Consider the following 26279-nt stretch of genomic DNA (forward strand, 5'->3'; position numbering starts at 1 on the left):
AGAATAGGCACTATCTACAAGGGGGGGTTGTGTGACACCCAGGGGAGGGGGGGCCCCAGTCAAAAGTTTGCTATGGGGCCCAGTCTTTCCTAGTTACGCCCCTGCTTTCAACCCAGTCAATGTGCAATAGAGAATCCGCGATCCAGTGTGGGGTTGGATGGTAACTCTCACTCCTGTAGTTCCACGAGTTCCTTATAATATCCCGATGTTTAAACTCCTTTCAGGATACGTTCCTATATTCTAGATTTTCTAGTGCCATCTGATCGGTAAAACCTTAATGTGTTGTATTTTATGATAAGAAACTACAACTCCCAGCATGTTCTTGAGAGCCGCAGGTTTGAAACCAGTGACTTGTACTTGGTCACATCATAACCAAGGCAGATAATTGGGGACAGTGGCCGGGGAGACATGAAGATTGTTCCTTTTTGCCTCTTTGGACAGATTTGTATCCAGGACCTTTATTGCATAACACAAATACAACCTATAACCCAGTCGCCATGATGACTTGAAAATTTGCCATGGCCACCAGGTCTTCCTACCTGCATGTCATCCATTCAGTGGCGGGGTAATTTTCCTAGGTGCCGCATGCTGGGGTAGTGGGGAGCTGCTGTGACTACTTAGAATAGTAGAGGGCTGCTTTGACTACTTGCTGGGAGTAGTGGGGAGTTGCTGTGACTACTGGGGGTAGTGAAGGGCTGCTGTGACTATTGGGGATTGTAGGGAGTTGCTGTGACTACTGGGGGTAGTAGGGAGTTGCTGTGACTACTGGGGATAATGGGGGGCTGCTGTGTCTACTGGGGTAGGGGGGAGCTGCTGTGACAACTGGGAGTAGTGGGGGGTTGCTGTGACAACGGAGTATTGGGGGGCTGTTGTTACTACTGGGGTAGTGAAGAGCTGCTGTGACTATTGGGGGTAGTAGGGAGTTGCTGTGACTACTGGGGTAGTGGGGAGCTGCAGTGACTACTTAGGGTAGTAGAGGGCTGCTGCGACTACTGGGGTAATGAGGTGCTGTTGTATCTACTGGGGTAGGGGGAGCTGCTGTGACAACTGGGAGTAGTAGGGGTTGCTGTGATTACTAGGAATAGTGGGGGCAGTTGTGACTACTGAGGTAGTGGGGAGCTGCTGTGAATACAGGGGTTAATGGGGAGCTGCTGTGACTACTGGGGGTAGTGGGGAGCGTCTGTCAATACTGGGGGTAGTGGGGAGCTGCTGTGACTACTGGGGTTAGTGGGGAGCTGCTGTGACTACTGGGGTTAGTGGGGAGCTGCTGTGACTACTGGGGTTAGTGGGGAGCTGCTGTGACTACTGGGGTTAGTGGGGAGCTGCTGTGACTACTGGGGGTAGTGGGGAGCTGCTGTGACTACTGGGGGTAGTGGGAAGCTGCTGTGACTACTGGGGGTAGCGGGGAGCTGCTGTGACTACTGGGGCTAGTGGGGAGCTGCTGTGACTACTGGGAATAGACACATTTTTTACTATTTCATGTGATGACTGGGCAACTCTATTCAGATTACGGGTGCACATCCCTAATGCAGTAATTGGTTCTCAGTGGGGTCGCGTGGATCCTACAGGGTGTTTTTTCTGTTGGCTCCTAGACCTGTCTAACATTAGTCCAGGCCAGCAGTAAATACAGATCCATGGATTCCAGAGCCTGGAGCAAAAAAAATCCCCGACCTGTCCTGTGTATAATAATAATATAATGACCACATACCTGAACAGCCGGGCCCTGGATACCCTGCAGGACAGTCACACGTGTCGGGGGCCACACACACCCCGTAGTTCTGGCATGGCGGGTTACACACCGCTATAAGACAGTAGGAGCAAATTAGTGATTGAAATGAATGTTTAACCCCTTCCAGTCACTGCTGATGAGAAGGAGATTATAATATTGCAGTCTGTAATGTAATAACTAATATACGATCATTCTTTAAAGAGGCTCTGTCACCAGATTTTGCAGCCCTATCTGCTATTGCATGTGATCGGCGCTGCAATGTAGATAACAGGAACGTTTTTATTTTTAAAAAACGAGCATTTTTGGCCAAGTTATGACCATTTTCGTATTTATGCAAATGAGGCTTGCAAAAGTACAAGTGGGCGTGTTTAAAGTAAAAGTCCAAGTGGGTGTGTTTAAAAGTAAAAGTACAACTGGGCGTGTTTAAAAGTAAAAGTACAACTGGGCGTGTATTATGTGCGTACATCGGGGCGTGTTTACTACTTTTACTAGCTGGGCTTTCTGATGTGAAGTATCATCCACTTCTCTTCAGAACGCCCAGCTTCTGGCAGTGCAGATCTGTGACGTCACTCACAGGTCCTGCATCGTGTCGGCACCAGAGGCTACAGTTGATTCTGCAGCAGCATCAGCATTTGCAGGTAAGTAGCTACATCGACTTACCTGCAAACGCCGATGCTGCTGCAGAATCATCTGTAGCCTCTGGTGCCGACACGATGCAGGACCTGTGAGTGACGTCACAGATCTGCACTGCCAGAAGCTGGGCGTTGTGAAGAGAAGAGGATGTTACTTCTCATCAGAAAGCCCAGCTAGTAAAAGTAGTAAACACGCCCCGATGTACGCACATAATACACGCCCAGTTGTACTTTTACTTTTCAACACGCCCAGTTGTACTTTTACTTTTCAACACGCCCAGTTGTACTTTTACTTTTAAACACACCCACTTGGACTTTTACTTTAAACACACCCACTTGTACTTTTGCAAGCCTCATTTGCATAAATACGAAAATGGTCATAACTTGGCCAAAAATGCTCGTTTTTTAAAAATAAAAACGTTACTGTAATCTACATTGCAGCGCCGATCACATGCAATAGCAGATAGGGGTTGCAAAATCTGGTGACAGAGCCTCTTTAAGATGATAGCACAGTACGGTCAGAGCAGGGACGGTATATATATATATATATGTATATAGATTAACATTCTGCAGCAGATACATTATAAGCCTCATTATATTAGAAGATTCTCAAGAAATTGGCGCCTGGACGGGGCCCGGGATACAGGTAATTGTGGCCTTGTACAAGTTGGCTCCTTACGCTGGCACTTGGTGGGGTCATCAGAGCGGACGGTGAATCCCTTGTAGCAGCTGCAGCTATAGGAGCCCATATTGTTCTCACAGGTCTGATGACACCCTCCACGGGTGAAGTCTGCGCATTCATCCACATCTGGCAAACAGAGATCGAGCCATCAGAATCATTACACTATAGTAGACTAGAGAACACTGGAGCAGGCCTTGTATATAGGGACACAATTACAGCATATACCATTACTATGGGCACTACTATATAATGTCATGTGAGGGCACTACTATATAATGTCATGTGAGGGCACTACTATATAATGTCATGATGAGGGCACTACTATATAATGTCATGGTGAGAGCACTACTATATAATGTCATGGTGAGGTCACTACTATATAATGTCATGTGAGGGCACTACTATATAATGTCATGATGAGGGCACTACTATATAATGTCATGATGAGGGCACTACTATATAATGTCATGGTAAGGGCACTACTATATAATGTCATGGTGAGAGCACTACTATATAATGTCATGGTGAGAGCACTACTTTATAATGTCATGTGAGGGCACTACTATATAATGTCATGGTGAGGACACTACTATATAATGTCATGTGAGGGCACTACTATATAATGTCATGGTGAGGACACTACTATATAATGTCATGGTGAGGTCACTACTATATAATGTCATGTGAGGGCACTACTATATAATGTCATGTGAGGGCACTACTATATAATGTCATGATGAGGGCACTACTATATAATGTCATGGTGAGAGCACTACTATATAATGTCATGGTGAGAGCACTACTTTATAATGTCATGTGAGGGCACTACTATATAATGTCATGGTGAGGACACTACTATATAATGTCATGATGAGGACACTACTATATAATGTCATGATGAGGGCACTACTATATAATGTCATGGTGAGAGCACTACTATATAATGTCATGGTGAGGTCACTACTATATAATGTCATGATGAGGGCACTACTATATAATGTCATGTGAGGGCACTACTATATAATGTCATGATGAGGGCACTACTATATAATGTCATGGTAAGGGCACTACTATATAATGTCATGGTGAGAGCACTACTATATAATGTCATGGTGAGAGCACTACTTTATAATGTCATGTGAGGGCACTACTATATAATGTCATGGTGAGGACACTACTATATAATGTCATGGTGAGGACACTACTATATAATGTCATGGTGAGGACACTACTATATAATGTCATGGTGAGGTCACTACTATATAATGTCATGGTGAGGTCACTACTATATAATGTCATGATGAGGGCACTACTATATAATGTCATGGTGAGGACACTACTATATAATGTCATGGTGAGGTCACTACTATATAATGTCATGGTGAGAGCACTACTATATAATGTCATGGTGAGGTCACTACTATATAATGTCATGGTGAGGACACTACTGTATAATGTCATGGTGAGGTCACTACTATATAATGTCATGATGAGGGCACTACTATATAATGTCATGATGAGGGCACTACTATATAATGTCATGTGAGGGCACTACTATACAATGTTATGATGAGGGCACTACTATATAATGTCATGGTGAGAGCACTACTATATAATGTCATGGTGAGAGCACTACTATATAATGTCATGTGAGGGCACTACTATATAATGTCATGGTGAGAGCACTACTATATAATGTCATGATGAGGGCACTACTATATAATGTCATGGTGAGGACACTACTATATAATGTCATGGTGAGGACACTACTATATAATGTCATGGTGAGGTCACTACTATATAATGTCATGGTGAGGTCACTACTATATAATGTCATGGTGAGGGCACTACTATATAATGTCATGGTGAGAGCACTACTATATAATGTCATAATGAGGACACTACTATATAATGTCATGATGAGGGCACTACTATATAATGTCATGTGAGGGCACTACTATATAATGTTATGATGAGGGCACTACTATATAATGTCATGGTGAGAGCACTACTATATAATGTCATGGTGAGAGCACTACTATATAATGTCATGTGAGGGCACTACTATATAATGTCATGTGAGGGCACTACTATATAATGTCATGATGAGGGCACTACTATATAATGTCATGGTGAGAGCACTACTATATAATGTCATGGTGAGAGCACTACTTTATAATGTCATGGTGAGGACACTACTATATAATGTCATGGTGAGGTCACTACTATATAATGTCATGGTGAGGTCACTACTATATAATGTCATGATGAGGGCACTACTATATAATGTCATGATGAGGGCACTACTATATAATGTCATGTTGAGGACACTACTATATAATGTCATGTTGAGGACACTACTATATAATGTCATGGTGAGGTCACTACTATATAATGTCATGGTGAGAGCACTACTATATAATGTCATGGTGAGGTCACTACTATATAATGTCATGGTGAGGACACTACTATATAATGTCATGGTGAGGTCACTACTATATAATGTCATGGTGAGGACACTACTATATAATGTCATGGTGAGGTCACTACTATATAATGTCATGGTGAGTTCACTACTATATAATGTCATGTGAGGGCACTACTATATAATGTCATGGTGAGAGCACTACTATATAATGTCATGGTGAGGGCACTACTATATAATGTCATGGTGAGGGCACTACTATATAATGTCATGGTAAGGGCACTACTATATAATGTCATGGTGAGGTCACTACTATATAATGTCATGTGAGGGCACTACTATATAATGTCATGGTGAGAACACTACAATATAATGTCATGGTGAGAGCACTACTATATAATGTCATGGTGAGGACACTACTATATAATGTCATGGTGAGAGCACTACTATATAATGTCATGTGAGGGCACTACAATATAATATCATGGTGAGAGCACTACTATATAATGTCATGGTGAAAGCACTACTATATAATGTCATGGTGAAAGCGCTACTATATAATGTCATGGTGAGAGCACTACTATATAATGTCATGGTGAAAGCACTACTATATAATGTCATGGTGAAAGCACTACTATATAATGTCATGGTGCGGACACTACTATATAATGTCATGGTGCGGGCACTACTATATAATGTCATGTGAGGGCACTACTATATAATGTCATGTGAGGGCTCTACTATATAATTTCATGTGAGGGCTCTACTATATAATGTCATGGTGCGGGCACTACTATATAATGTCATGTGAGGGCACTACTATATAATGTCATGTGAGGGCTCTACTATATAATTTCATGTGAGGGCTCTACTATATAATGTCATGGTGAGGGCACTACTACATAATGTCATGATGAGGGCACTATTATATAATGTCATGATGAGGGCACTACTTTATAATGTCATGGTGAGAAGACTACTATATAATGTCATGTGAGGGCACTACTATATAATGTCTTGATGAGGGCACTACTATATAATGTCATGGTGAGGGCACTACTATATAATATCATGATGAGGGCACTACTTTATAATGTCATGGTGAGGGCACTACTATATAATATGATGAGGGCACTACTATATAATGTCATGGTGAGGGCACTACTACATAATGTCATGATGAGGGCACTACTATATAATGTCATGGTGAGGGCACTACTATATAATGTCATTTGAGGGCACTACTATATAATGTCATGGTGAGGGCACTACTATATAATGTCATTTGAGGGCACTACTATATAATGTCATGGTGAGGGCACTACTATATAATGTCATGGTGAGAGCACTACTATATAATGTCATGGTGAGAAGACTACTATATAATGTCATGTGAAGGCACTACTATATAATGTCATGATGAGGGCACTACTATATAATGTCATGATGAGGGCACTACTATATAATGTCATTTGAGGGCACTACTTTATAATGTCATGTGAGGGCACTACTGTATAACCACTGTGTGGACACTACTATATAATGTCATGGTGAGGGCACTATTATATAATGTCATTGTGAGGGCGCTATTATATAATGTCATGGCGAGGGCACTATTATATAACTACTGTGTGACCACTATTATATAATATTACTATTTAGGCCCTTCTCCATAGCTCTGTGTTGTGATCACTTCTAGATAATATTACTATATATGTAGCTCTACATTACACCAGTATATAACTATTCAGACAGGTAACTTACAGCTATTGGGCCCCAATTCAATATTAGTACCAGAGCCCCCTACCTACTACGTGACTTTTGTAATACTAGTGACTTTTCATGAGGTAGTGGGGCCTTTGGCCCCCTCAGGCACCACGGCCTGTGTTCAATTACTACCTGTGCACCCCGTATAGTTATGCCTATAGTTGCCAAAGGGTGGAGGGCCTTCTGGGTTCAACTATGATGGCAGTTATGTTTCACTCTTATAGAATCCTACCCCTCGTCATCACACATCCTTCCACCTCCAGACTACCACCGGCCATTCCACCCTCACCATCACATGTCCTTCCAACCCCTCACCATCACATGTCCTTCCAACCCCTCGCCATCACACATCCTTCCACCTCCAGACTACCACCGGCCATTCCACCCTCACCATCACATGTCCTTCCAACCCCTCACCATCACACGTCCTTCCACCCCTCGCCATCACACGTCCTTCCACCTCCTCTCACCATCATAAACCCTTTACCCCTCACCATCAGATGTCCTTCCAACCCCTCGCCATTACACATCCTTCCACTTCCAGACTACCACCGGCCATTCCACCCTCACCATCACATGTCCTTCCAACCCCTCACCATCACATGTCCTTCCAACCCCTCGCCATCACACATCCTTCCACCTCCAGACTACCACCGGCCATTCCACCCTCACCATCACATGTCCTTCCAACCCCTCACCATCACACGTCCTTCCACCCCTCGCCATCACACGTCCTTCCACCTCCTCTCACCATCATAAACCCTTTACCCCTCACCATCAGATGTCCTTCCACCCCTCGCCATCACACGTCCTTCCACCTCCTCTCACCATCATAAACCTTTTACCCCTCACCATCACAAGTCCTTCTACCTCCTTACTATCACCGGAACTTTCATCCCCTCACCATCGCATGTCCTGCCACCTCCTCACCATCACACGTCCCGCCACATCCTCACTATCACACGACCTGCCACCCCCTCACAATCACACGTCCTTCCACCCCCTCACTATCACACGTCCCGGCACATCCTCACTATCACACGTTCTTCCACCTCCTCACCATCACACGTCCTTCCCCCCCTCACCATCACACGTCCTTCCACCCCCTCACTATCACACGTCCTTCCACCCCCTCACTATCACACGTCCTTCCACCCCCTCACTATCACACGTCCTTCCACCTCCTCACCATCACACGTCCTTCCCCCCTCACTATCACACGTCCTTCCACCCCCTCACTATCACACGTCCTTCCACCCCCTCACCATCACACGTCCTTCCACCCTCTCACTATCACACGTCCTTCCACCCCCTCACCATCACACGACCTGCCACATCCTCACCATCACACGTCCTTCTACCTCCTCACCATCACACGTTCTTCCACCTCCTCACTATAACACGTCCTTCCACCTCCTCACCATCACACGTCTTTCCACCCCCTCACCATCACACGTCCTTCCACCTCCTCACTATCACACGTTCTTCCACCCCCTCACCATCACATGTTCTGCCACATCCTCAGCATCACACATCCTTCTACCTTCTCACTATCACACGTCCTTCTACCTCCTCACCATCACACGTTCTTCCACCTCCTCACCATCACACGTCCTTCTACCTCCTCACCATCACACGTCCTTCTACATCCTCACCATCACACGTTCTTCCACCCCCTCACTATCACACGACCTGCCACATCCTCACCATCAACACGTTCTTCCACCCCCTCACCATCACACGACCTGCCACATCCTCACCATCAACACGTCCTTCTACCTCCTCACCATCACACGTCCTTCCACATCCTCACCATCACACGACCTGCCACATCCTCACCATCAACACGTCCTTCTACCTCCTCACCATCACACGTCCTTCCACATCCTCACTATCACACGTCCTTCCACCCCCTCACCATCACACGTCCTTCCACCCCCTCACTATCACACGTCCTTCCACCTCCTCACCATCACACGTCCTTCCCCCCCTCGCTATCACACGTCCTTCCACCCCCTCACTATCACACGTCCTTCCACCCCCTCACCATCACACGTCCTTCCACCCCCTCACCATCACACGTCCTTCCACCTCCTCACCATCACATGTCCTTCTCCCCCCCTCACTATCACATGTCCTTCCACCCCCTCACTATCACACGTCCTTCCACCCCCTCACCATCACACGACCTGCCACATCCTCACTATCACACGTCCTTCTACCTCCTCACCATCACACGTTCTTCCACCTCCTCACCATCACACGTCCTTCTACCTCCTCACCATCACACGTCCTTCTACCTCCTCACCATCACACGTCCTTCCACATCCTCACCATCACACGTCCTTCTACCTCCTCACCATCACACGTCCTTCCACCTCCTCACTATCACACGACCTGCCACATCCTCACCATCAACACGTCCTTCTACCTCCTCACCATCACATGTCCTGCCACATCCTCACTATCACACGTCCTTCCACCCCCTCACTATCACACGTCCTTCCACCTCCTCACCATCACACGTCCTTCCCCCCTCACTATCACACGTCCTTCCACCCCCTCACTATCACACGTCCTTCCACCCCCTCACCATCACACGTCCTTCTACCTCCTCACCATCACACGTTCTTCCACCTCCTCACTATCACACGTCCTTCCACCTCCTCACCATCACACGTCTTTCCACCCCCTCACCATCACACGTCCTTTCTACCTCCTCACTATCACACGTTCTTCCACCCCCTCACCATCACATGTTCTGCCACATCCTCAGCATCACACATCCTTCTACCTTCTCACTATCACACGTCCTTCTACCTCCTCACCATCACACGTTCTTCCACCTCCTCACTATCACACGTCCTTCGACTCCCTCACTATCACACGTCCTTCCACCCCCTCACCATCACACGACCTGCCACATCCTCACCATCACACGTCCTTCTACCTCCTCACCATCACACGTCCTTCCACCTCCTCACTATCACACGTCCTTCCACCCCCTCACCATCACACGACCTGCCACATCCTCACCATCACACGTCCTTCTACCTCCTCACCATCACACGTCCTTCCACCTCCTCACTATCACACGTTCTTCCACCCCCTCACCATCACATGTCCTGCCACATCCTCAGCATCACACATCCTTCTACCTTCTCACTATCACACGTCCTTCTACCTCCTCACCATCACACGTTCTTCCACCTCCTCACCATCACACGACCTTCTACCTCCTCACCATCACACGTCCTTCTACCTCCTCACCATCACACGTTCTTCCACCTCCTCACTATCACACGACCTGCCACATCCTCACCATCAACACGTCCTTCTACCTCCTCACCATCACACGTCCTTCCACGTCCTCACCATCACACGTCCTTCTACCTCCTCACCATCACACGTCCTTCCACCTCCTCACTATCACACGACCTGCCACATCCTCACCATCAACACGTCCTTTTACCTCCTCACCATCACACGTCCTTCTACCTCCTCACCATCACACGTCCTTCCACCTCCTCACTATCACACGACCTGCCACATCCTCACCATCAACACGTCCTTCTACCTCCTCACCATCACACGTCCTTCCACATCCTCACCATCACACGTCCTTCTACCTCCTCACCATCACACGTCCTTCCACCTCCTCACTATCAGACGACCTGCCACATCCTCACCATCAACACGTCGTTCTACCTCCTCACCATCAACACGTCGTTCTACCTCCTCACCATCACACGTCCTTCCACATCATCACTATCACACGTCCTTCCACCCCCTCACTATCACACGTCCTTCCACCCCCTCACCATCACATGTCCTGCCACATCCTCACTATCACACGTCCTTCCACCCCCTCACCATCACACGTCCTTCCACATCCTCACTGTCACACGTCCTTCCACCCCCTCACCATCACACGTCCTTCTACCTCCTCACCATCACACGTCCTTCCATCAATGCTGAGCTTGTAACCAACCCGACAGCTGCACTGAAAGCCACCCTCCAGCCGGTCACTGCACCGCTGTTCACAGCCGCCATTATTCACCACGCACGATGTAATATCTGTCAGAATGAGATTGGAAAGACAAAGAATATTCAGTTTTTAATTGCATAGGGTATTGGGGGAGGTTGGTGGCATAAAATCATTCTTGTTAACTTTTCAGAAGGGACATCAGAGAGAGTCTGAACGTTCTGGAGAAGTGACCCGAGCAGCGCATCAGTCAACATGTTTTCATTCTCCACCTATTTATATACTCACTAATGCAGGTCCGCTGATCCTTGGCCAGAGCCTGATGAGGAGGGCACAGACAGACAAATCCCCCCGCGGTGTTATTACAGGAGTGGGAGCAGCCTCTGCTATCGATCTTGCACTCATCAATATCTGAGAAAAGCAGATGACAGGAGTAAGATGGTGCCTGAGGGGGACCGACGCCATGGTGCTTATTCAGTATGACTTATAATAGTAACGATTCAGGACTGTCCCAGAAACCTGCACACTCTGTAGTGTAATAACTAGCTTATCAGCCCCAGGTTTTACCCCAGATACTTGGTAGCTTAAAATTGTGTTTCTTTCCTAAATCTGAAAGTAAAATCTTAAAGTGAATTTCTGCCCTTAGACACTATTTTTTTTATAGAAATAGGTTAAAAATTCTAGATAGAACAATTTCTTAATATATCTTACTAGTGGTCGAAGTTTTGGTTTTCTGATACATAGCTCTGCAGAGAGATAGTTACATGATGAAATTCTCACTGCCTGCAGCCACCACTAGGGGGAGCTCACTGCAGACTGATTATACATAGAACTCAAAAATAATACAGTACACATGGAGCTCCGTGTAGTGGAAGCTGCAGGCAGACATTATTTTATCTTTTAACTATCTTTTTGAAGGGGATTTGGAGCTCTGTATTAGAAAAACATATATTAGGAAATTATTCAGCGCAGAATATTGGACCTAAAAACAACCTGATGATAAAATGTGCAGAATTACTTTAAAGTGCACCTTGTGTTATAATGCAGATTATTACCACTGGGGGCAACAGTTTATATTAAACTGAATAGAAACTGTATACACATCGCCCCCTAGTGGAGGCAACAGGCAGCTAAGAGTTTAACATCTCTGTCTGTGGGGTAAAAACTGGGCTCTGTTCTCAAAAAATGAGCCGCATCAAGTAAAATCAGGAAAATACTCGGAATCATTCATGCTGCGGCTTTCTTGGATAAAACTTCTTCATGCGTCTCAGGTATAACAGTGTCATTCCGCTTGTTTTCGAGCTCCTTTCTTACCCACACAATGATGTTGATCCACGTGTAACTGAAAACCCTTCCGGCACAAACATTGGAACGTTCCTTCTGTGTTTCTACACATCTGCTGGCAGTTTCCATTCTCAGTCTGACACTCATCAATATCTAACGGAAAGACCAATGAAAAGTGTGATATCTACGGCCACCACCAGAAGAGACTATAACCAAGAATATCTACTCATCCGCATTTAGAAAGTTTTTCACATTATTTTAATTTTTCACATTTTTTTTCCACCTATGTGCATTTGGACACAAGTGGTATTGTTGAGGATTTTTGACTGTGCTTGCTTATTTTTTGGGCTCTTTTATGTATAACGTCCGTTTGGATGTGGGATTCTGGGCCAAGTAGATAGTCTTGGGAGAAGGATTAGTGATGCTCCCAATGAACCGCGCTCAATGTCTGTAAACAAGTCTATAAACAAGTGCTTTTCTAATCGTTTAAATTGTATCAACTTTTCTTTTTTTTTTTGTTGACCTTCTGTGATATTCACATAGGTAGGCAGTCCAGATTACCGAACCTCTGGGATTAAGATTTATCAGAGACTAGAACTGGCGGACTATATGATCCCCGCTAATAATCCACCAGTAAGTGTGAGCCGTGGAAGTCATGAGCTCAATCCCTCACACACAATCTGGTAGACGGTGAGAAGCTGCTTTTGGGGTGCTCGTGGGCCCCTGACCTACTGGCCCCTTTGCAGCCTCACAGGTGACACATATGGTACGTCCACCCCTGATATGTTCAATAAGTACTGATGAATATATTTATTGGTAGGACACATAGTTTGTTATGGACATCTTAGATTTGATCTCCGCTATAATCTTGGACTACAATGCATCATTATTAGGACACAGATGTTCCTATAATGTCCAGTACAATGTTTGGTATTACAGTATTTTTATATTTTGTGTATTTTTATTTGTTGTTTATTTTTATTTGTTGTGTATTTTTATTTTTTGTGTACATTCAGGGGGTATTGACATTGTATTGTCGGCCTATTGGTGGCAATATGTAGCGTCTTATCTCATTATTCTGATTCGTATATTACTTCCATATATATTTATGTTCATTATTATCATTGGTTTTATTATTATTTATAGGGTGTTATATTGGGGTGATGATTTATTCACATTTTTATTATGTCACATTAGAGTTCGCATTTATTCAATATTTAAATATATGGGATTTACTTATTTATTTGTTGAAATCTGTGATAATTTTTGATCAATATTATATATAAATGGTATTTGTTACATAGTTATATAGTTACAGAGTTATATAGTTACAGAGTTATATAGTTATATAGTTACATAGTTACATAGTTATATAGTTACATAGTTACATAGTTACATAGTCATATAGTTACATAGTTATATAGTTACATAGTTACATAGTTAGTTATATAGTTACATAGTTATATAGTTAGTTATATAGTTACATAGTTATATAGTTACATAGTTATATAGTTACATAGTTATATAGTTACATAGTTATATAGTTACATAGTTATATAGTTACATAGTTATATAGTTACATAGTTACATAGTTATATAGTTACATAGTTATATAGTTACATAGTTATATAGTTACATAGTTACATAGTTACATAGTTATATAGTTACATAGTTATATAGTTACATAGTTATATAGTTACATAGTTACATAGTTACATAGTTATATAGTTATATAGTTACATAGTTATATAGTTACATAGTTACATAGTTAGTTATATAGTTATATAGTTACATAGTTATATAGTTACATAGTTATATAGATACATAGTTATATAGTTACATAGTTATATAGTTACATAGTTACATAGTTACATAGTTAGTTATATAGTTATATAGTTACATAGTTATATAGTTACATAGTTATATAGTTACATAGTTATATAGATACATAGTTATATAGTTACATAGTTATATAGTTACATAGTTATATAGTTACATAGTTATATAGTTATAGTTATATAGTTACATAGTTACATAGTCATATAGTTATATAGTTACATAGTTACATAGTTATATAGTTACATAGTTATATAGTTACATAGTTACATAGATACATAGTTACATAGTCATATAGTTACATAGTTATATAGTTATATAGTTACATAGTTATATAGTTATATATTCATAGTTATATAGTTATATAGTTACATAGTTACATATTCACATAGTTATATAGTTATATAGTTATATAGTTACATAGTTACATAGTTATATAGATACATAGTTACATAGTTACATAGTTACATAGTTACATAGTTACATAGTTATATAGTTACATAGTTATACATAGTTACATAGTTACAGTTACATAGTTACATAGTCATATAGTTACAGAGTTATATAGTTACAGAGTTATATAGTTATATAGTTACATAGTTATATAGTTACATAGTTACATAGTCATATAGTTACATAGTTATATAGTTACATAGTTACATAGTTAGTTATATAGTTACATAGTTATATAGTTACATAGTTATATAGTTACATAGTTACATAGTTATATAGTTACATAGTTAGTTATATAGTTACATAGTTATATAGTTACATAGTTATATAGTTACAGAGTTATATAGTTACAGAGTTATATAGTTATATAGTTACATAGTTACATAGTTATATAGTTACATAGTTACATAGTTACATAGTCATATAGTTACATAGTTATATAGTTACATAGTTATATAGTTACAGAGTTATATAGTTACAGAGTTACATAGTTACATAGTCATATAGTTACATAGTTATATAGTTACATAGTTACATAGTTAGTTATATAGTTATATAGTTACATAGTTACATAGTTATATAGTTACATAGTTATATAGTTACATAGTTACATAGTTATATAGTTATATAGTTACATAGTTATATAGTTACATAGTTACATAGTTAGTTATATAGTTATATAGTTACATAGTTATATAGTTACATAGTTATATAGTTACATAGTTATATAGATACATAGTTATATAGTTACATAGTTATATAGTTACATAGTTACATAGTTACATAGTTAGTTATATAGTTATATAGTTACATAGTTATATAGTTACATAGTTATATAGTTACATAGTTATATAGATACATAGTTATATAGTTACATAGTTATATAGTTACATAGTTATATAGTTATAGTTATATAGTTACATAGTTATATAGTTACATAGTTACATAGTTATATAGTTACATAGTTACATAGTTACATAGCTATATAGTTACATAGTTATATAGTTATATAGTTACATAGTCATATAGTTATATAGTTACATAGTTATATAGTTACATAGTTATATAGTTATATAGTTACATAGTTATATAGTTACATAGTTACATAGTTATATAGTTACATAGTTATATAGTTATATAGTTACATAGATACATAGTTACATAGTCATATAGTTACATAGTTACATAGTTATATAGTTACATAGTTATATAGTTATATATTCACATAGTTATATAGTTATATAGTTACATAGTTACATATTCACATAGTTATATAGTTATATAGTTATATAGTTATATAGTTACATAGTTACATAGTTATATAGATACATAGTTACATAGTTACATAGTTACATAGTTACATAGTTATATAGTTACATAGTTATACATAGTTACATAGTTACAGTTACATAGTTACATAGTCATATAGTTATATAGTTACATAGTTATATAGTTACATAGTTACATAGTTACATAGTTATATAGTCACATAGTTATATAGTTACATAGTTATATAGTTACATAATTACATAGTTATATAGTTACAGAGTTATATAGTTATATAGTTACATAGTTACATAGTTACATAGTTACATAGTCATATAGTTACATAGTTACATAGTTATATATTCATATAGTTATATAGTTACATAGTTATATATTCACATAGTTATATAGTTACATAGTTATATAGATACATAGTTACATAGTTATATAGTTATATAGTTATATAGTTATATAGTTACATAGTTACATAGTCATATAGTTACATAGTTATAGTCACAGTTATATAGTTACATAGTTATATATTCACATAGTTATATAGTTACATAGTTACATAGTTACATAGTTATATAGTTACATAGTTATATAGTTACATAGTTATATAGTTACATAGTTACATAGTTAGTTATATAGTTATATAGTTACATAGTTATATATTCATATAGTTATATAGTTACATAGTTATATATTCACATAGTTATATAGTTACATAGTTACATAGTTATATAGATACATAGTTACATAGTTATATAGTTATATAGTTATATAGTTACATAGTTACATAGTCATATAGTTATATAGTTATATAGTTATATAGTTACATAGTTACATAGTCATATAGTTATATAGTTACATAGTTATATAGTTACATAGTTACATAGTCATATAGTTATATAGTTACATAGTTATATAGTTACATAGTTATATAGTCACATAGTTATATAGTTACATAGTTATATATTCACATAGTTATATAGTTACATAGTTATATAGATACATAGTTACATAGTTACATAGTTATATATGTACATAGTTATATAGTTATATAGATACATAGTTACATAGTTACATAGTTAGTACGGCTGAAAAAAGCCACATGTCCATCAAGTTCAACCAAGGGACGGGAAAGGGGAAGGGAAACATTTCTACACATAGGAGCTGATAATATTTTTTTGTTCTAGGAAATTATCTTTGCCTTTTTTGCAGCATCTCCTGTCCCTGCTGTGACGGCTCCTGCGGTGACTATTCCATAGATTCACCGCTCTTACAGTAAAGAAGACTTGTCGCCTCTGCAGGTTGAACCTTTTTTTCTCCAGACGGAGGGAGCGCCCCCTTGTTTTTTGAGGGGGTTTTACAAGGAACAGGATTTCACCATATTTTTTGTATACGCCATTCATATATTTATATAAGTTAATCATGTCCCCCCTTAGTCGTCTTTTTTTTAAGGCTAAATAGGTTTAGTTCTTTTAATCTTTCCTCATAACTTAGATTCTCCGCGCCCCTTATTAGCTTCGTTGCTCTTCTTTGTATTTTTAATCCTTTCTATGAACTGGAGCCCAGAACTGAACTGCATATTCTAGATGAGGCCTCACTAATGCTTTGTAAAGTGGCAATATTACATCCCTGTCCCGCGGGTCCATGCCCCTATAATACACGACAATATTTTGCTGGCCTTAGAAGCAGCTGATTGACATTGTGCTGTTATTTAGTTTATGATTTACAAGTACACCCAGATCCTTCCCAACAAGTGACTCCCCCAGTGTAGCGTCCCCTAGGACATATGATGCTGCAGATTATTACACCCAGATCCTTTTCAACAAGTGACTCCCCCAGTGTAGCGCCCCCTTGGACATATCATGCTGCAGATTATTACTCCCAGTGTAGCGCCCCCTAGGACATATGATGCTGCAGATTATTACACCCAGATCCTTCTCTACAAGTGACTCCCCCAGTGTAGCTCCCCCTAGGACATATGATGCTGCAGATTATTACACCCAGATCCTTCTCTACAAGTGACTCCCCCAGTGTAGCGCCCCCTAGGACATATGATGATGCAGATTATTACACCCAGATCCTTCAGATACTTTTATAGTATTTTATAGTATTTTTTCCACAATAAACCGTCTTCTTTTCTATGGACATGTGTTGATTATTTCTTGGATTGATACTACATTTGCGGTGATCTGGAGCACACGGATTCAGGTCGTCTTCCTGTACGGTCTTCCTCTGTTGTGTCCGTTTAGTGCGCGGTGATGCTACGGAAGGTCTATCACTTGACTGTCTATGATTGATGGTGTTTTATATCTGCATCATTTGTCATGTTGATTTTCACCCACTGAACTATTTTCGTGCTGCGCTCTTTGGATTGCTCTGCTTTACTCTACAGTTTTAGGCGGGATTCACACGACCGGTTCGTTCCCGAGCCCGAGTGTCGGCCGGTAAAATCGGCCATTTTGCCCGGCCGGTTTGCATTATGTTTTGCATCCGTGCCGGGCCAGGCAGATCCGGACAGTGACATCAGCGGCAACTCCTGAAGGGGAATCCCCATGTGTTCGGGGATTCCGCTTCAGGAGTTTCCCCTGATGTCACTGCCCAGATATGGACAGAGACATCAAGCGCTCTGTCCAGGAGCGGAATCCCCGAAAACACGGGGATTCAGCTCCTTCAAGGAGCTAAAGTTCGGCTAGCATATAGCAGAGCGGGGAGATACCTCCCCGCTCTGCTATAGTGGCGTCGCTACAGTAGTAGCAGCAGCAGCAGCAGCTGCAGCTGCTAGCGGCGCCATCAAAGGTGTCGCCGGGCCAGGGTGCTTTTAACAAGCAGGGGAAGGGAGCCCCGCCTCGCTCCTTACCTGTACAGTTCTGTTATTCAGCCCCGCCTCACTCCTTACCTGTACAGTTCTATTATTCAGCCCCGCCTCGCTCCTTACCTGTACAGTTCTGTTATTCAGCCCCGCCTCGCTCCTTACCTGTACAGTTCTATTATTCAGCCCTGCCTCGCTCCTTACCTGTACAGTTCTATTATTCAGCCCCGCCTCGCTCCTTACCTGTACAGTTCTATTATTCAGCCCTGCCTCGCTCCTTACCTGTACAGTTCTATTATTCAGCCCCGCCTCGCTCCTTACCTGTACAGTTCTATTATTCAGCCCCGCCTCGCTCCTTACCTGTACAGTTCTATTATTCAGCCCTGCCTCGCTCCTTACCTGTACAGTTCTATTATTCAGCCCCGCCTCGCTCCTTACCTGTACAGTTCTATTATTCAGCCCCGCCTCGCTCCTTACCTGTACAGTTCTATTATTCAGCCCCGCCTCGCTCCTTACCTGTACAGTTCTTTCCATTGTTCAGTAGATGATATCCCTGGTGACACTGACACTGATAGTTGCCGGCCTGGTTGACACACAGCTGCTCGCAGTCCCCATTATCCACAGAACATTCATCAATATCTGTTACATAAAGTAAGAGTCAATGCAAATGATCATTTCACGCAGAACCTACCATGAGATGAAGAGACTGCTCTGAGGAGGTTGAATGAGGGGAGGGAGGACACGACCCATAATTTCATCCAAAAACAATAATTGGTCAAAAATAGGGGCTCTACCAAGATGTTTTCAAAGGTTTTTTTAGATGTGGAGGACTGGTGGGATCTCCTCAATGGTTGGTAGGAGATGAATGAGGACAAGTCTTGATTACCAACTAAGTTGTGTTCCTTTGTTAACGCTGTCTCTTCTTATCTCAACATGGGCAAGACAGAAGTGGTCATATTTGCTTCATGTCAGTTTTTCACCCAACACGACTTAAAGGGGCTTTATACCTTGGATAATTTATACTTATTAGAAAGGTCCCTTAACAATGAGTTGATAATAAAGTGTCTCCCCTGCTGTACCCCCAGCGATCAGCTGTGATCTGTGGGGAAATCTGGCAGTAAGTGTTCAGTTTCCCTGCAGCGCCACCACAGGGGAGATTAAGTATTACACATTATCCATAATGTGTTATCTGTCTAATACAGGACAGGTCCTCCAGAGAGAGAGAGAGAGAGAGATGCACTATGTAACCGCCCTACACTCTGCCCAAATTTCCAGGCAGCTTCACCACAGGAGAAATGAAGTATTACACAGTGTCCATTCATATCAATGTTGTGTCTGTGTAATACAGGACAGGGCAGGTCCTCCAGAGTGAGAGATGCTCTATGTGACTGCTCTCCACTCTGACCGAGAGATGAGGATCCTGAACAGACGACCCCCCAATATTAACCCAGAATTCACTAATAGGGTGTATGACAATGTTTTTTTTAAACTGGACATCCCCTTTAACACTAATCCCATCTCCTTGTCGACCAGGTTGAATTTTTATCTGATACATCTCTCCATAGAAAAAACATGTCCAAACATTTGGCAGACTGACAACTATGGTGTCTATGGCCACTTTAGATAGATGACAAGGAAGAGGGATGCTCACCAAAGCAGCTGAACCCATCTCCGATGAATCCTTGGTAGCACTGGCAGAAGTATGAGCCGATCACATTACCACAATGGGCATTGGTGTCACAGCCGTGTCTCCCAGAGGCGCACTCATTCTCATCTGTACAAGGAATATAATGAATGAACCCAACCTGCAATTCCTTGTACGTGGCAGAGGTGAAGACAGCGTCCTAAAATGACTAGTCATGTATTATTGTAAGTAGGGAGATGATGAGAATGATGGGGATAGCATCTCACAAAGATTAGATATCCGGTGCTCACCATCACAATAGGTTCCATTGCCTCGAAATCCAGCCTGGCAGCCACACCGGTAACTTCCTACCACATTCTCGCAGACTCCAATTCCAGAACAGATTTTAGGATTGTTCTCACATTCGTCTACATCTGGGGGATAGACATAAATCCTCAACTGTGATTTATAAAGAAAGGTACCAGTCATATCATGGCGGTCTACCAAAAAATACATGAGAAAACAGAGTCGGGAATGAGAGTTGTCCTAGATTTTGGAGGACATCATGACAAGGATTTAGGTCATGGGGTGTCCATCTGAGTGGGGTCACAACCAGCCCTAGTCCTGCAGACGGTGTGCATTACCACTACCCTTTCTTTGGTCCATCGATCACTCACCGATGCAGGAGAGTCCCGATTCCTGAAATCCCGACTGACAGCTACAGCGATAACTCCCATCAGTGTTCACACAAAGGTTTCCCAGCTCACGGCGACATCGCTCTTCATAAGCGCACTCATCAATATCTGTCCAGACAAGTTATACCACGTTACATAAGACTAGAGAATATTTCTAATACACGTTCTTCATGGTGGATTAAACTGCAATATCCTCACAACCTCGGCCGGCCTGTCAGAAAAATGTATTGATCGTTCCTGAGCAATGAGCGCCGTTATAAGTCTGGGTTCTTTGTCATCAAATGGAACATGCCGAAACTCATGCCGAAACTCACTTCAAGTAGTGGTGGGCTGCTATGTGGCCCGTGGAAATAAGGAGCACTAGTTCAGGTTGGGGCCATGCCCCCCTAACCAAGTGATAGTAACCTGTTTAGGGATACCTGTCTCAACACCAGAATGTGGGGAACAGGACTGAGGGTCATGATAGACAGTGGTGGGGGGTATATTCCGGAATGTGATATAAACCAACACCAGCCTCGTACTCACCAACACAACGTTTCCCGTCCAACCCGAAAACAAAGCCCTGATCACAGCTGCAGCTGAAGGATCCGATCGTGTTCTTGCAGGTGGAGCGTGGCGGACAAGCCTGGAGTCCGGTTATCTCAGCCACATGACATTCATCCACATCTGGAAGGAGCCAGAAGGCAATCTGCTCAGTGATGCCAGGACTATAGGGCACTAAATGATTCCATTATCTGCTGACGGTGATTTCAGTGATCGCCACTGTCCTGACAGAAAATGTTCCATCCCAAAAGATCCCCTATAGTGTTCCTATACGTGATAGATCTAGAGAAGGGAACTATATCTACTGTGCGGCACCATTGTGATGTCTGCACATGGAACCTTATCCCTTGACTCGTCTTCTAGGATTTTGTTTTTTAACTTGGAGTGAGAATGAACCTCTAAATTATTATCAGACTTCGGTGTGACCATTTAATAACCAGAGTCCCCCTAATATTATGGTAAATTTAGGAAATGGCTGATAACCGGGGACAATAGATTGTATACAGCTGTCCTGCAGTCAGCCAGTATCTTGCCTTAATTGTCTGATAACAGAGAACATTAGATTATACTCTGTAATATGATATTATATAGTATCATCCTCACCTTCACAGTCGTCTGACCCTTTCAGGAAACCCCGATGACAGCGACAGATAAATGAGCCGATCGTATTGGTACAATTTGCGTACAGTCCACAGGGGGGCTCCGGAGCAGCGCATTCATCAGTGTCTACAAATAAACAGAAGATAGTAAAGTATGGCACAATGAGGGCACATCATAGCATTGTGAGGGCAAAATGGTGCTCTTTGGGCACTGGCACTAAATGGGCACAATGTGTCACGATATGGGCAGTGTTTGGCTTTCTGAGGGCACTGTATGACACTATCTTGGTACTGTAAAGTGCACTAACTGGGCGCTGTACTATGTATCTGGGTATTGTTCTATGTATCTGGGTATTGTTCTATGTATCTGGGCACTGTACTATGTATCTGGGCACTGTACTATGTATCAGGGCACTGTACTATGTATCTGGGCATTGTACTATGTATCTGGGCACTGTACTATGTATCTGGGCATTGTACTATGTATCTGGGCACTGTACTATGTATCTGGGTATTGTACTATATATCTGGGTATTGTACTATGTATCTGGGCTCTGTTCTATGTATCTGGGTATTGTACTATGTATCTGGGTACTGTACTATGTATCTGGGCACTGTTCTATGTATCTGGGTACTGTACTATGTATCTGGGTATTGTACTATGTATCTGGGCACTGTACTATGTATCTGGGCACTGTACTATGTATCTGGGTACTGCACTATGTATCTGGGTATTGTACTATGTATCTGGGCACTGTACTATGTATCTGGGTATTGTACTATGTATCTGGGCACTGTACTATGTATCTGGGTATTGTACTATGTATCTGGGTATTGTTCTATGTATCTGGGCACTGTACTATGTATCTGGGCACTGTACTATGTATCTGGGCACTGTACTATGTATCTGGGCACTGTACTATGTATCTGGGTATTGTACTATGTATCTGGGTATTGTACTATGTATCTGGGTACTGTACTATGTATCTGGGTATTGTACTATGTATCTGGGCACTGTACTATGTATCTGGGTATTGTACTATGTATCTGGGCACTGTACTATTTATCTGGGTATTGTACTATGTATCTGGGTATTGTTCTATGTATCTGGGCACTGTACTATGTATCTGGGCACTGTACTATGTATCTGGGCACTGTACTATGTATCTGGGTATTGTACTATGTATCTGGGCTCTGTACTATGTATCTGGGCACTGTATTATGTATCTGGGCACTGTACTATGTATCTGGGTACTGTACTATGTATCTGGGTATTGTACTATGTATCTGGATATTGTACTATGTATCTGGGTATTGTACTATGTATCTGGGTATTGTACTATGTATCTGGGTATTGTTCTATGTATCTGGGTATTGTTCTATGTATCTTGGTATTGTACTATGTATCTGGGTATTGTACTATGTATCTGTGTACTGTACTATGTATCTGGGCACTGTACTATGTATCTGGGTATTGTACTATGTATCTGGGTATTGTACTATGTATCTGGGCACTGTACTATGTATCTGGGTATTGTACTATGTATCTGGGCACTGTACTATGTATCTGGGCACTGTACTATGTATCTGGGCACTGTACTATGTATCTGGGTACTGTACTATGTATCTGGGTATTGTACTATGTATCTGGGTATTGTACTATGTATCTGGGTATTGTACTATGTATCTGAGCACTGTACTATGTATCTGGGCACTGTACTATGTATCTGGGTATTGTACTATGTATCTGGGTATTGTTCTATGTATCTGGGCACTGTACTATGTATCTGGGTACTGTACTATGTATCTGGGTATTGTACTATGTATCTGGGCACTGTACTATGTATCTGGGCACTGTACTATGTATCTGGGTACTGTACTATGTATCTGGGTATTGTACTATGTATCTGGGCATTGTTCTATGTATCTGGGCACTGTACTATGTATCTGGGTACTGTACTATGTATCTGGGCACTGTACTATGTATCTGGGCACTGTACTATGTATCTGGGCACTGTACTATGTATCTGGGCACTGTTCTATGTATCTGGGTATTGTACTATGTATCTGGGTATTGTACTATGTATCTGGGTACTGTTCTATGTATCTAGGCTCTGTACTATGTATCTGGGTATTGTACTATGTATCTGGGTATTGTACTATGTATCTGGGTATTGTACTATGTATCTGGGCCCTGTACTATGTATCTGGGTACTGTTCTATGTATCTGGGTATTGTACTATGTATCTGGGTATTGTACTATGTATCTGGGTATTGTACTATGTATCTGGGCACTGTACTATGTATCTGGGTATTGTACTATGTATCTGGGTACTGTACTATGTATCTGGGTATTGTACTATGTATCTGGGTATTGTACTATGTATCTGGGTATTGTACTATGTATCTGGGCCCTGTACTATGTATCTGGGTACTGTACTATGTATCTGGGTATTGTACTATGTATCTGGGTATTGTACTATGTATCTGGGTATTGTACTATGTATCTGGGCACTGTACTATGTATCTGGGCATTGTACTATGTATCTGGGTATTGTACTATGTATCTGGGCACTGTACTATGTATCTGGGTATTGTACTATGTATCTGGGTACTGTACTATGTATCTGGGTATTGTACTATGTATCTGGGTATTGTACTATGTATCTGGGTATTGTACTATGTATCTGGGCACTGTACTATGTATCTGGGTATTGTACTATATATCTGGGCACTGTACTATGTATCTGGGTATTGTACTATGTATCTGGGTACTGTACTATGTATCTGGGCACTGTACTATGTATCTGGGTATTGTACTATGTATCTGGGTATTGTTCTATGTATCTGGGCACTGTACTATGTATCTGGGCACTGTACTATGTATCTGGGCACTGTACTATGTATCTGGGCACTGTACTATGTATCTGGGTACTGTACTATGTATCTGGGTACTGTACTATGTATCTGGGTATTGTACTATGTATCTGGGTATTGTACTATGTATCTGGGTATTGTACTATATATCTGGGTATTGTACTATGTATCTGGGTATTGTACTATGTATCTGGGTATTGTACTATGTATCTGGGTATTGTACTATGTATCTGGGTATTGTACTATGTATCTGGGTATTGTACTATGTATCTGGGCTCTGTTCTATGTATCTGGGCACTGTACTATGTATCTGGGTACTGTACTATGTATCTGGGCACTGTACTATGTATCTGGGCACTGTACTATGTATCTGGGTATTGTACTATGTATCTGGGTATTGTACTATGTATCTGGGTATTGTACTATGTATCTGGGTATTGTACTATATATCTGGGTATTGTACTATGTATCTGGGCACTGTACTATGTATCTGGGTATTGTACTATATATCTGGGTATTGTACTATGTATCTGGGTATTGTACTATGTATCTGGGTATTGTACTATGTATCTGGGTATTGTACTATGTATCTGGGCTCTGTTCTATGTATCTGGGCACTGTACTATGTATCTGGGTACTGTACTATGTATCTGGGTATTGTACTATATATCTGGGTATTGTACTATGTATCTGGGCACTGTACTATGTATCTTGGTATTGTACTATGTATCTGGGTATTGTACTATATATCTGGGTATTGTACTATGTATCTGGGCACTGTACTATGTATCTGGGTATTGTACTATGTATCTGGGCACTGTACTATGTATCTGGGTACTGTACTATGTATCTGGGCACTGTACTATGTATCTGGGTATTGTACTATATATCTGGGTATTGTACTATGTATCTGGGCACTGTACTATGTATCTGGGTATTGTACTATGTATCTGGGCTCTGTACTATGTATCTGGGCACTGTACTATGTATCTGGGCACTGTACTATGTATCTGGGTACTGTACTATGTATCTGGGTATTGTACTATGTATCTGGGTATTGT

General features: G+C 41.3%; 1 protein-coding gene across 1 annotated transcript in view; it reads right to left on the reverse strand.

Annotated features, from left to right (window-relative positions):
• The window catches only part of LOC142696303 (uncharacterized), a 69913-nt gene that overhangs the window by 38076 nt on the left and 5558 nt on the right, over positions 1 to 26279 (reverse strand). The window contains exons 3-13 of the mRNA XM_075847634.1: positions 22346 to 22468; positions 21725 to 21865; positions 21182 to 21307; positions 20816 to 20938; positions 20532 to 20654; positions 19397 to 19519; positions 12535 to 12657; positions 11509 to 11631; positions 11187 to 11312; positions 3041 to 3169; positions 1709 to 1801 (exon numbers count right to left, since the gene is read on the reverse strand). Coding sequence (XP_075703749.1) covers positions 1709 to 1801; positions 3041 to 3169; positions 11187 to 11312; positions 11509 to 11631; positions 12535 to 12657; positions 19397 to 19519; positions 20532 to 20654; positions 20816 to 20938; positions 21182 to 21307; positions 21725 to 21865; positions 22346 to 22468 — 1353 coding nt within the window. The remainder of the gene's footprint in view (positions 1 to 1708; positions 1802 to 3040; positions 3170 to 11186; positions 11313 to 11508; positions 11632 to 12534; positions 12658 to 19396; positions 19520 to 20531; positions 20655 to 20815; positions 20939 to 21181; positions 21308 to 21724; positions 21866 to 22345; positions 22469 to 26279) is intronic.

The sequence above is a fragment of the Rhinoderma darwinii genome, assembly GCF_050947455.1.
Source record: "Rhinoderma darwinii isolate aRhiDar2 chromosome 5 unlocalized genomic scaffold, aRhiDar2.hap1 SUPER_5_unloc_52, whole genome shotgun sequence".
Taxonomy (NCBI): Eukaryota; Metazoa; Chordata; class Amphibia; order Anura; family Rhinodermatidae; genus Rhinoderma; species Rhinoderma darwinii.